General features: G+C 33.2%; 1 protein-coding gene across 1 annotated transcript in view; it reads right to left on the bottom strand.

Annotated features, from left to right (window-relative positions):
* Window positions 1-13612, bottom strand: part of LOC150110612 (uncharacterized) — a 114338-nt gene that overhangs the window by 82607 nt on the left and 18119 nt on the right. Inside the window, exon 2 of the mRNA XM_090395195.1 lies at window positions 2884-2977. Coding sequence (XP_090251321.1) covers window positions 2884-2977 — 94 coding nt within the window. The remainder of the gene's footprint in view (window positions 1-2883; window positions 2978-13612) is intronic.

Raw genomic sequence — 13612 nt, 5'->3', positions numbered from 1 at the left:
ATTTCTCTATCAGCTTTATTCCCTTTGTTGTGTTATCTCTTACAGGTCCATAGATTTATGCAAGCATACTTGATAAAGGGTTAAGAAAGATTGTGGAAGAGAAACCTGGTGAAGAATAAGCTGGATTCAGGTCAAATAGAGGTTGTCGAGATCACATTTTCACTTAACGATGGTTGAGCAATCATGGGAATATGACAAGGATCTTAACTTTTGTAGATCTGGAAAAGGCACATGACAACGTGCCCAGAGCAAAGCTTTTCAAAAGACTACAATTATATGTGGTAAATGGAACAATACACAAATCAATACATAGACTATATTTAAGTTGGAAGTCAGCAGTTAAAATTGACAATACAGGAAGATGGTTTGATGTAAAAGCAGGTGTAACACAAGGATGCACATTATCTCCATTCTTATTCATCATCTACATGGATCACATTATGAAAGAAAGTTGCATTAAACCTGATATCAAAAATTTGATATTGGAGATATCAAACTTAGTTCTTTGCTTTATGCAGATGATGACATGCTCCTAAAGACATCCAATGCACGTATCCAAAATTCTAACTAAATTAAATAATCCCCTTCTTTTTTAGCTAGTTGAATGCACCAGCTTCTTCCATTCCTTTCTGTACTGAGCTTTTTCATTTCAGTTCCGAATTCCCATCTCATCCAAGTCTTTTTGGATGTTATTCACCCAACGCATCCACAATATACCTCTCGATCATTTTTCATCAGGCTTCATCTTGAATGATTGTTTAGTCATTCACTCCTCCCCAATTCTTTCCACATGTCCAAACCATCTCAATCTGCTTGCTCGAATCTAGAAGTGGGGATCTATAGAGTTCATATAGTTCTTGGTTATTCTTCTCTATTCTCCTCTTGTGTTATCTCTTACAGGTCCATATACTTTTCTGAGGATTTTATTTTCAAAGATCTGCAATGCTATTGCATCTTGGTCTGTTATGCTCCAGGTTCCATATGAAAAAATAGTTCTAATAAATGTAGTGAATGATAAGATCTATTGGAGACATGTATTCTAGCTTTTATTTTTGTACTAATTTTATTATCTTGAGTAATCAATGTTCCAAGATATTTGAAGGAGGTGACACTTTTAAATTTCTGGTTCATTTCCCCCTTGATTATGATTTCTCCATTTTAAACATTCAGTTTTATCCTGGTTGATTTGTAATCCTAGTTTTTCGGCAGCAATTTTGAGTTTTATAAATGTTGTTCTAATGTCTTCAGCATTTTTTCCAAGGCATATATCATCTGCATATACGATAACATAAACAGAACATTACTGTTCTGTCTATGTTATCTTTCACAATTTCTCAAATGCATTTTTCTAATGCTAAATTAAAAAGGATGGGTGAGAGGGCATCTCCTTGTTTCAATCCTGTTTTAATATCAAAAATTAAATAACAGCTGTAACAAATTTGGCATGGAAATCAGCAATAGAAAGACCAAAACTATGAAAATAGACAGAAACATTGAACACATCAACTACATTCTGAATAGAGAACCTATAGAACAAGTAAAATATTTCAGCTATTTAGCCACAGTTTTTAGTGAAGATGGCAAGTTAAATTTGGAAAGAGATGAGAGAATATGCAAAATTGGTATGGTGGGTAGCCAGGTGAATAAATTTATATGGAATAAGAAAGAAATGAGCCAAAACACCAAATTAGCATTACACAAGATAGTTCAAACAAATTTTAAGTCATGGATCTGAGAGTTGGGTTAGAAATAAAACACTTTTTCAAAGACTAGAGACCACAGACACGAGGGTTGAGAAAAATTAGAAGAGTGAACAGATGGCATCAATGGCAGAATCATAAAAATGAAGATATTAGAAAGGATCTTGACATTGTTGGTATTCAAGAATGTGTGAGCAGAACTAATCTAAGGTAGTATGGCTACTTAAATAGAATGGGCAAGGAAAGGTTAGCAAAACAGGTGTTGGATGCCAAGATGGCAGGAAAAAGATCCAGAGAAAGACCAAGGTCTAGGTGGATTGATTTAATCAGAAGTGTTTTAGAAGCAAGAAATGTTAGATATGACAATATTGGAGTACTAACAAGTATAGACTGATTTGGAGGACAATTGTGGATAGGAGAGTAATAATAATGTAAACTTAATCATGTAATGCTGTCATGGTAGCCTGAACACTCCTTGAAGGTACATATCAAGAAATTAATGATGTAGCACAAAGGTGTATCTTTTCCTTCGATCTCTTTCCATCCACTGCTAGATATAGCCCCCTCCCCTTAACTTTCCAGTTCTGTATATCTTTAGCCAATGTACCCCATCTCAAGTCAAACCTTCATAGATCATCCCTTCAACTGGTTCTTTGGTGACCTTTCATTCTCTTGGCATCCACTTGGTGCTTAATTTTGCCTACCTTTTGTCTGATAGTGCACTAATATGATCAGCCCATCTTCATGTAACCACTTTACAACACTTCACTAAGGTGTGTCACCTTATTAAGATTCTGGATCATAAATAGTTGTAGTTTTTTTTTTTTTTTAACTTGATTACAAAGTAAATTAAGTTTGAAAGATTATAATCTTGTTTAATCCTTTATCTAAGTGTAAGCAACAAAGTGAAGATACTTCATGTACAAACTTTATTTACTTACACAAAGTAAGGAATTAAACAAGAATATAATTTACTTTGTAAGCAAGTGTAAAAACATTCGATATCTGATGCTGAGGATGACCTTAATAAAGGGGAAGAAATTAATTTATTTACTCATAAACACAGTAACTTAAGTAACCAACATGGAAGCAAAATACATAATTCCCAAATATCCTCTATGTTAAATCACAAGAAATATGTCACATTTATCAAATTAATATAAATCTATACAGTATTACATACAGTTGCAGGAAGAAATATCAATTTCTACAGATGCATATACTCCAGCATCCTGAGTGTTTTGATTAAGTTTTCTTTTTCTAGTTGTCTGTTTACTCTAATGAAGAAAAAATAAAATGTATTGGTGTAATAATGACATATTGAAAAGAATTTTATAATCATAAATGCTAACATTTTAAATGACAAATCTATGTTAATTAAATTTGTTCTTTAAATTCTTCTTATGAAATAATTATTCTTACACTATAATATCATGAGAATAACTTATAACAAAGAAAATAAAGAACTCCTGTTAAAGTTATTTATGACATTGAGTCCAGTTGTTGGAATAGCACATATTAGAATCTGTACTTCACATTTAGTAATAACTAAGAAATAGTTTTAAATATTAAAAATATCAAGCTATTTTAAACCTGGTTTTTACTCCATTTCCCAAGTAAGCAAACAGACAAGCAAGTCAAGTTTGTGCCTGCACGTATTGGAAGTCTAGCTGACCCTCAAAGTAGTGCAAGACCAAGGCAACTCTTGGTAAAAGTAGAATAAGCTCTGATCACTAATCTTAATATTTACCCTTAATGCAAAGCACATCTCCTGGAGCAGATGTATGATGTTTTGTATTAAAGGCAAGGGGCCACTACCCAGACCGGTTTGGACCTTTATTAAGGTCTCATCAGTGGGAGCCACGCTAGAAATACCAAGATTTTAGTAATACAGAGCTTATAAGTATTTTACTAGAACAAGTTACCATAAGGTGTTTTAACCTTATTAAATAAAAATCTCAGGAGGAGATATAAATGTAGAAAGTATTTTACCTTGGGTATTAAATGTTAAAATAGCTTGGTATTTTTAACATTTATTATACCCAAGGTAAAATACTTTCTACAAAAAAAGAAATAGTTTTATTCATCACACAACAATAAATTTACATTTTTATTTTTTAAATAAATGCATGTGATAATGTAATAAATGATCATGTAAAATGCATATTATTATTTTTTTTTAAATTTTATAAGAGTTAATAAGAAATTTAAAAAACCATATATTGTTGATATCAGGATCATAGAACCAAAGAAAACTGATCACAATGGGTCTGCATGAATGATCATAAAATGTAGAAAAGGTGACTCATACTATATCAAACTACCAAAAAAAGTCCCAACCATGGCATCAATGCCATACTAAAGGAAATTCACTATAGAAAACTGTCCACTATAATATACCATTTGAAGTTTTAGTTTCTAAGAATCATAGTGAGAGTTGAATGCAGCATGTTTGACCTCTATCTTTACCAACCAATTTGTCAACAATTTGCCAATAGATGGGCCTGCAACATGGCATCTATCACAATGCCTCTTTCAAACTCCAATTCTCCTCTCACAACTATTCCATCCAAACAACAGTTGCACTGACTTGGGAACATCATATTCCTGTAATTTATACCATCTACAAACATGTGACTCATTAGATGGCATAATGCACCTTGTCCATGGTGGCATATGTTAACTTCTTTCCAAGCAGAGTGAGTGTACAGTAATAAACAAATTAATTCAAAGAAGCTGAATTTTCTCAAGTTTTTGACTTTGATTTGGTTTGGTTTTTGTTTCAGCTCACAATAACTTTGGTTCACTATTTTGGTTAAGTACTGTGTGTTTAACTGTCTCTATGATGTTTATCACTAGTGTTGTGCATTTTTAATAGTGTAAAACAAGTTGACATTTGTAGTGCTTTATTGATTTTGTATAGCTATAAAATGGATACACCAAGAACGTGTTCAAAAATATGTAATCTTTCTCAACACACACATCCATCACTCAAAGACAAATTGCCAATGAGTGTGTGTTTTGGGTACTGTTAATGTGATTTTAAAGAGGTTTCAAACAGGTACCTTTTCTCCTGACAGAAAAGAAAAATGTGGGCAAAAAAGCAAAACTACACTTACAAGATTGTTTACTGGTTAGGAAAATGAATCCAAGATTGTCTTAGACTTAAATAGAGACTTGGCAGCTAGTTGGATTAATGTTTCTGACATGACAATCTGTAGAAGATTCCTGGAAGCAGGGAAGACTGCCCACAGACATAAACAGAAAACTGTTGATAAAGGCTAAGCAGAAAAAGTAATACTTAATATTTAATAATAAAAAAGTAATAAGACAAAGATTCTGTTGAGAAGTGGAAGGAGGTCATATTTTCATATGAGAGTCATTTCTTTTGTCCAAGGAGAGCGAGTATCCTATGTTTGCAAATCAGCAGCTGAGAACACTTTTCCTACCTACTTTCAACAAGCTCCTGAACACCAGACTAAAAAGATGTTCTAGGGTTGTTTTACTCATAACGGTCCAGGATTTGAGGGCATTCTTTTTTGAGGACATTCACCAGTCGGGTCACCTGCTCAATTACTTCTAAGTATCGTAATATGATAAACAAATTTGTAGTGCCACAACTACAGCAGTGCCTGTGCATGAATTCAGTCATTTTCATGCAGGGGACACTCCACATATCGGTAGATCCATACAAGAGATTCTTTGAGAACATTTCACGGAAGCCAGAGTGATCAACTGTGCATTTGTCACTGCATGGCCGCCTCATTCACCTGATCCGATCCCCCCTGTGATTTCTAGCTGTGGGGATTTCTCAAAGAAAAAGTTTATTGAGCTCATACTGATAACTTGCCAGCACTGAAAGACAGCATATGCACAACATCAGTCCTGACTAGCTGCATTCTGCTGTTGAACGCATTATGCCAAGGATGCAGTTTGTGACATACTGGGAAAGGCAGCATACTGAACAGTACAGGCTGTGAATACATAATGTGAATACATAATGTAGGTGATAACCTCCATTATGTATTCATTTACACATACATAGAAAAATTACTACATCTACATTCGGTACACTTCTGTGTGACGTACAATATATTACTGCAAAGTTTCACTGCATTTGGATCACTGGATGGCACTCCGCAAGACCTTAAACAGGGATACTTTAATTTTGATCACCCTGTGTGTGTGTGTGTGTGTGTGTGTGTGTGTGTGTGTGTGTGTGTGTGTGTGTGTGTGTGTGTGTGTGTGTGTGTGTGTGTGTGTGTGTACACACACACACACACACACACACAGAGAACAGTTATAATACTATAATACATATAATAAAAACAATATACACAATGAAGTCAATCTATTAAAAACAAAGTGCCTAGCAGGTGGAAGTGACAGTGCAACAGACATTGACTTGGAAGTAAAAACCATAAAATCATTGAATGCCTTGTATCAGGGCTCCATAATAGATACATCTGACTTCTTTTTTTTTTGGAACAGTATGTAATAGTATGACATATGGGCACTTTCATTAACAGTGACACATGACATATAAATGTGGTATCATTTTAATTTTCAAATTTACTACTAGCAAAAAAAAAACAGTAAATCTGACCAATGTGAACTGGTTATAGTATTTTGAACAGGATAGACATGAGCAGCTATCAGAACCATGATGGGTATTTTATGGAGTCAAAGTCAAGGAAAATTAAGGAGCTGTACTAGTTGATTAAAAAGAGTATTTACCTATGAATGAGAATTTGACCCTCACTATAAACAAAGGAAATGAAAAGAGGTTGTGGAGACAAAGTATGAGAGCCATCAGTATGGATTGTGCGAGGAATGCAGATATATTTGAACAAAGATGAAAATTGAAGAACCGATCAGTGAGAGGATGGAGGTGCATGCCTTGAAATCATACATACATACATATCCAGAGAATGAGAGAAGAATGATGGCCATTGAGAATTATGAATTGGTCCCCCCCCCTCCACACACACACACACACACACACAAAAAAGGAGGAAAAGACCAAGGGTTAAATCAAGAGGAACCATTGTGAGAAGGTATGGAGATAAGAGGCTTATAAGATGAGGACTGGAAAAATTATCAAAAATGGAATCTGGGAACAGACAGCTGCTAACAAGTGAAAATGTTTGCTAAAAGCAAAGCAACTATAATATATAATACACTACACACTTACATATAAATGATATGGAAATAGTAGTGTGAGAGATGAAGAGAGAACAACAACACAAGAGGAACAGAGAAATCGGGCCGAGAGTTGGGGTGGATAAGGAGACATCATAAGGAGACAATACTATCATAGGGATAGTAGACATTGTAAGTAGTAATGAATATGTGTATGGGAGATGATTGGCTTAGAAATGAAATGGATTGGGATGGGAGGGTGGGATAATAAAGACAAAGGAGATATATGGGATAAGCTTTAAGAAATATTTATATATAAAGGTGATTGGGAAAGGGCAGGTGTGGTATTGGACAAGGGTGATAACATACAGAACAATAAAAGCATGTAAACACAAGAAAAATATTTAATTAACCAAATATTTCAGTCTGGAAATAGCAGACCATCTTCAGTGGCACTACAAGAACAATATTTAAAAAAAAAAAATACAAGCTGGAATACAAGCAGAGACATGACTGAAATAAAGATATTAATTAATAATATTAACAATAGATCATTTAAAAATAGAACAAGCCGCGTGATGTTATATCACTAAGTATTAAACGGAATATTTTTAAGCAGAGACATGACTGAAATAAAGATATTAATTAATAATATTAAATAACAAAATTAATATGAATTAATGAGTTATCCTGATTAGACTTTCCCAGATTTTTGATACAGATATACAGTCATTCCGATTCAGGTTAGGACGATGGAGTAAGGCCTCTATGCTTTCTTTGAATAAACGTTCAAATTTATAATGGAATCTATGTGAGAGGCGAGTTTTTGACCAAAGGATGTTGTGGTTAGTTTCAATCCCATGCTGAGCCAATCCAGATTTTTCAGGTTTGTCATGATGAATGGAGGATTGATGTTCTTGGATCCAGTTTGTCGTTCAACCTATTGCAAGAATTCTGAAGAAATACAAGTTAACAGCTACGTATTCACCTATTAACAAATTATCTTCCCATTTTCCTTCTCCTAAAGACAAATGCTCAATTATGTCTCTTCCTGGAGTTTATCAAATTCCCAGCAACTGTAATCTCTCTTATTTTGGACAAACTGGACGTTTGTCCAAAATAGGAGAGATCACATTCATCACAACAAACCTGAAAAATCTGGATTGGCTCAGCACGGGATTAAAACTAACCACAACATCCTTTGGTTAAAAACTCACCTCTTACATAGATCCCATTATAAATTTGAACGTTTATTCAAAGAAAGCATAGAGGCCTTACTCCATCGTCCTAACCTGAATCGGAATGACTGTATATCTATATAAAAAATCTGGGAAAGTCTAATCAGGATAACTCATTAATTCATATTAATTTTATGTTATTTAATATTATTAATTAATATCTTTATTTCAATCATGTCTCTGCTTAAAAATATTCCCTTTAATACTTAGTGATATAACATCACATGGCTTATTCTATTTTTAAATGATCTATTGTTAGTATTCCACCTTGTATTTATTTCTTTTTAAAACTGTTCTTGTAGTGCCACTGAAGATGGTCTGCTATTTCCAGACCGAAATATTCGGTTAATTAAATATCTTTCTTGTGTTTACGTGCTTATATTATTCAGTCTTTATGTCATAAGTATCCTTAAAATATCAGATACATATACAGTTGAATAATTAAATTTTGCAAAGGCTTTTGATAGATTGCCACACCACAAGTTGGTAACTAAAGTGATACAGGAGTCTCTTTTGGGACCGCTGTTATTTAATTTGTATATTAAAGGTATTCATGAGGAACTCTGTAACCTCTAGAAAGCGTCCCCAAGGTGGCAGATACGAGAGCCCACCAGATATGATGGAATGATCAAAATATATTGAATAAGGACTCATGGACCAACAGGGCCATCATCTTGATTGTAAGAGAAGTAGCATACCCATGGTCCCATAGGTGGATCTATCCTCTTCTTCTACTACTACTTTGAGGAAGATCATAAGAATAAGGTGTTAGATCCTGAATGAAGAAATCTTGCAAAGAAATCATTCATTCATTCAGGGTCTAACATACTAAACTACACAAACAAAGAGAAATACCTGCACATCAGCTGAAATTAAAGTGAAACTTCTTCACATATGTATAAAATTGCATTTTATTTTATGTACCATGTATTTTAATCTATTGTGATCATACCAAGATCGAATTAGAGATTGTCTTAAAAGAGGAATTTGTTAATATTATTTAAACCTCACTTTAGCTGTATAGAATGATTGAGAGTCACCAGATAGATATTAAGTAACAATTCATAGAAGGTATACAACTACACATGTCCAGCGTAACGCCAGAGGCAGTAGTTTATGCGGAAAGTACGTCGACGCGAATTCCATGAATACAAGAGTATAACAGCAAAGGGGAGAGCAAGGGATGAACCCAAGGGGACTCCGAAAAAGGGGGCGCTCGAACGAAGAATATAAGAGAATGAGCGCTGTATCAGCTCTCTCTTGTCTTATCGTTTTTCCTGGTTCGGAAGTTAGCCGGTAGTTCGAGTAAGGGGGATGAAGCGTCAGTGCTACAATGTCAGACGGCGAGCTTTCCTGAGAATGTTGTAGGATTCCACGCAGAGCTGAAGGTGAAATTTTCCAGCCCTAGCAGAATCGAGCCCTCGCTGAAGAGTCCCATCGAGAGGAATAGAGATGTTTCCTGAGATGCAAAGAATCGAGTCCGTGATCGGCAGTAATTATGAAGATAGCGTAGCCCCCTGCTGGCGTAAGGACAGCCAATAGACAAGAGGTAACCAGACGTATACACAGTGCTGAAAGATGTCGGAAAAGGTTCGATAAAGTAGAATTACTCTATTTTGTGTTTAGAATTCCTTAGAAGAGAGAAAATTACTTGTGAATGTAAATTATGAACATCATTCTAAAGATCTTTGTGGACAGACTCTAATTAGATAGTTAGCCTCCTTTTGAGAATAAGAAGAATTGTTTGGAAGAGGTCTTTTGTGTTGTATGTGATTGATTTGACATAACAAGATTAGGACTAGACTTATAGTAACTGAATAACATTAGAATTTTAGTTATATTATCTTATGAACAGCTTGCAGAAGGGAATTTTAGCTTAACACCATATCATTTGCTATCTATCTCAATTATCAGTCACTGTGTCTTACATGCTTTATAACCTTTGATTTAAATTTAAAGTGTGTTGATCTTTTAACTCGAGTTTCCTTATTTAGTATTGAGATAAATTGAATGCCTGAATTCCTTTAGTATATTTTGCTTAGATATTCCAATAAACATGATTTATTTGCCTATACCTGAGTCATGCTTGATTACGATTCCGAATTACCACTCATAAAAATAGAACCTCTTTAGGCGGGAAGGAATTAGAAAGTGTATATAATCATAGATTTAGGTCATGAATGCAGTCTGAATCTATACAGCCGTATTAAAGTAAAATATAGTGTAAGGACGCCTCAGAATCTAGTATTGTCTCCCTGAGTAAGGATCTTTTTTGCTATAGGATACTGGCTGGCGCAGCATAATATAAATTTGCCAGTATCCGAAGAGGAAACAATCCTAGATGTAAGTATATTAGGCCCGCTATCTGAAGAAGTAAAATAGTGATTGAAAGATAGAAAGGGATGATATAAAATAAGAAAAACAATGACGTAACAAAGGCTTTATCAATGAACTCTTATGCTATTAGAGTATTCAAAGTCTATGGGGTCTTTCCATTTCAGCTGTATATTTATGTCTCCTCTAAAATTTCCTCTTTTCCCTTCAGTACACCTTATTGGTTTAAATCTGAAAGAACAAGTTCAGCCCTACCACTGGACTATCCATTGCCAGGTTAGTAACCTGACATGGAGAACACTAAATTAATTTTAAGCCAACAGAGAAAGGTATTCAAAATGAATCTACAGAAAATGAAAATGGAATGAAAAAGGTAAAACAAAAATGGAAATGACAAAATCTAATACACATAACAAACTGGAATACAAGAAGAATAGCATATAAAGAAATAGAATTAGATTTAATATTAAACAAAATAAACTTTCAAAAAGTATTAATCACTGAAACAAAAAAGAAATTAAAAGGAGCCATGAGAACTGAAAATTTTAATGTAACATATAGTGGAGTCAACAAAGACCAAAGAGCACAAGCAGGTGTTATGATTTGGATTCATAATTCTCTTTCAAAACAGTTAACATATTATAAACTATGAAATGAATGAATAATAGAAGCTAGAATAAAAATAGACATAGGTTATTTAACAACAATTGGTTTATATGCCCCAGAAGAAGGAAGAAAAGATGATAATGTTGAATTTTATAATCAATTACAAAATATATATAATAAAATAAATAAAGATGATTATGTAATATTAGCAGCAGACAAATGCAAGAATTAGAAAAATGAAAATTAATAATAATATAGGAATACATGGAGACATATTCTAAACAGGAATGCTAAAAAAATTGATTGTACTTTGTAGTTTATAATAATCTTAAAATAATGAATTCTTTCTATAAACATAAAGACATACATAAATACACTTGGACAGCAAGTGAACAGAAATCAATATTAGGTTACTTTATCATAAATGAAAAGACAGTTTTCTATAGATGTTAGAGTCCAGAGGATATGAAATAAGTAGTGACCACTTCCTCATTAAAATATAATTAAGATTACCTCCTAAATGGCTACAAAAAACAGAAAGAAAATTTAAAACTTTTTTATAACACTAGATTATTAGACAAATATACAATAGTTATATGAACAAAGAATTAATCAATATTTAGATAAAATAAAACGAAATGAAGAAATACAATGGCTTAATATAAAAATTATACTTAAATACATTAGGAAATGAAAGCTTAGGAAATCCAAAAGATTCAATTAAAATAAAAAAAAAACTGAAGATATGGGATGATACAATCAAAGAAATAACCAAAATGAAAAAAGAAGCATATCATAAATGATTAAGCAGTATAAATGGTTAGAAGATGAAACAGAGTACATAATAAGAGCCATAGCTAAAAGAGAAGTCAGAAAAAGACAGACTTATGGAACATTTTTTTTCTAATTTAGAACATGACTTATATAGAATAAGACCCAATGTATATAAGATATTGAAACATTTAAGCCTAGAGAAAGCATAAAATTAAACACCAAATCGAAATTAGAGGAATTTCTAAATTTCTATACAGAATTGTGGACAGACAAATATTTTTTAAAAAAGATAATTGGCAAACATTCAATGAAAATGAAACAGAAATAACTAAAGAAGAATTAGAAATCAGCCTGAAAGAAACAAGAAACAGAAAATCATCTGGAGAAGATAAGTTAGGTTCAGAATTATATAAATATGCAGGAATAAGGTTTAAAGAAAGACTCATTATTTTAAAATAAAATCTATTCAACCAATAGAATGGAAAAAAGTAATAGTGATCCCTATTTTTAAAAAAAGGCAATAGAGATGACCCTAAAAAATATAGATGTATAAGCATTCTAAATTCGTTATAAAATATATAGCAGAATTTTAAATAACAAACTAATAATATATTCCGAAGACTTTATTTTAGAAGTACAAAACAGATTTGGAAAAGGAAGATCAGCCTTTTGCCTAAAATTGATAGAGAAAATAAGAGATACAATTTAGAAACGATTATTTATTGACTTTGAAAAAGCATTTGATAAAGTTAAAAGAAGTATTTTATTTAACATATTAAAAGAAAGGCAAATATCAAATAATATTCTAAAAGCTATTATAAGTATAAAAAACTTATTGTTTAATACTGACCATATACAAATATTTTAACATTCTTTGCCTACCAGTTTCGCTAGCAAACTGTCTAGCTTTTTCAAGGCGTTGATGGAAAAGTATAAAAAATACTAGTAAATGCAAATTGAAAGGAACATTAAAAAACGCTGAAACACTCTAATAGCTAAGCTTGCACTTTCGCGTGACAGAGACTGAGTGAACTTATTGTTCTTAATCATTATCACACATGCGTGTTTGTTGTAAACCATAATGTGATTACTAGCTAGCTGTAGTTCAGATGGATTTAGAAAGAGGATGAGGTTTTTCCATGAACTGTTAAGAATAGTACCCTGGTTTCTGTTGAGGTTTCCACCAGTTTTTAATACTACTGAGGCTTCCTTGAATAAACAATGTCTATAATCGTCGTCTAAATATGGCATGGAGCTATTTTGCCACAGTATTGTGTGGTTAGATGCACAGAAATGATGTGCTAAGCTGGAAGAAATACTAAATACTTCTGTTGTGGTTTACATCACCAACATGCTCCCTCTGTCTGATCTCCAAACTCCGTGAAGTTTGTCCAATGTAGGCGAGACCACAGGAGCAAGGAATGTAATATACTCCTGGATATTTGTAGAATGGCACCTTGTCTTTTGGCGATCCTAAAAGTTTGATGCTGGTGGTTGGTTGTTGTCTGATGTTGTGGGCTTTTGGTATTCTGGCTATTTGATAAGAAATTGACTTCATGAAGGGAATCACTACAGCAGAAATGTGCTGAGAGTTTGGTTCTTCTTGTCTGGGGTTGTCACCGTATATATTACTTTGCAATTACACCAAAGCACATTCCTAAAATGGATTTTATGTGTGGAATTGAAAAAGGCCTATATCCACTACTGCAAATTGCAGCCAACACTATTAGATTCAAAAGTACCATAATCCTAGCCAAAGCTAAACAACCTATTCTCAACATGTCTCCTTATGATAGAAAGGCAATCCTTAACTTAAAG

The sequence above is a fragment of the Typopeltis vanoorti genome, chromosome 1 (genome assembly GCF_054136105.1).
Source record: "Typopeltis vanoorti isolate ZY-2024b chromosome 1, IOZ_Tvanoo_1.0, whole genome shotgun sequence".
NCBI lineage: Eukaryota > Metazoa > Arthropoda > Arachnida > Uropygi > Thelyphonidae > Typopeltis > Typopeltis vanoorti.
Note: the sequence above shows the minus strand (reverse complement) of the source record. Positions and strands in the feature narration are given on the sequence as shown.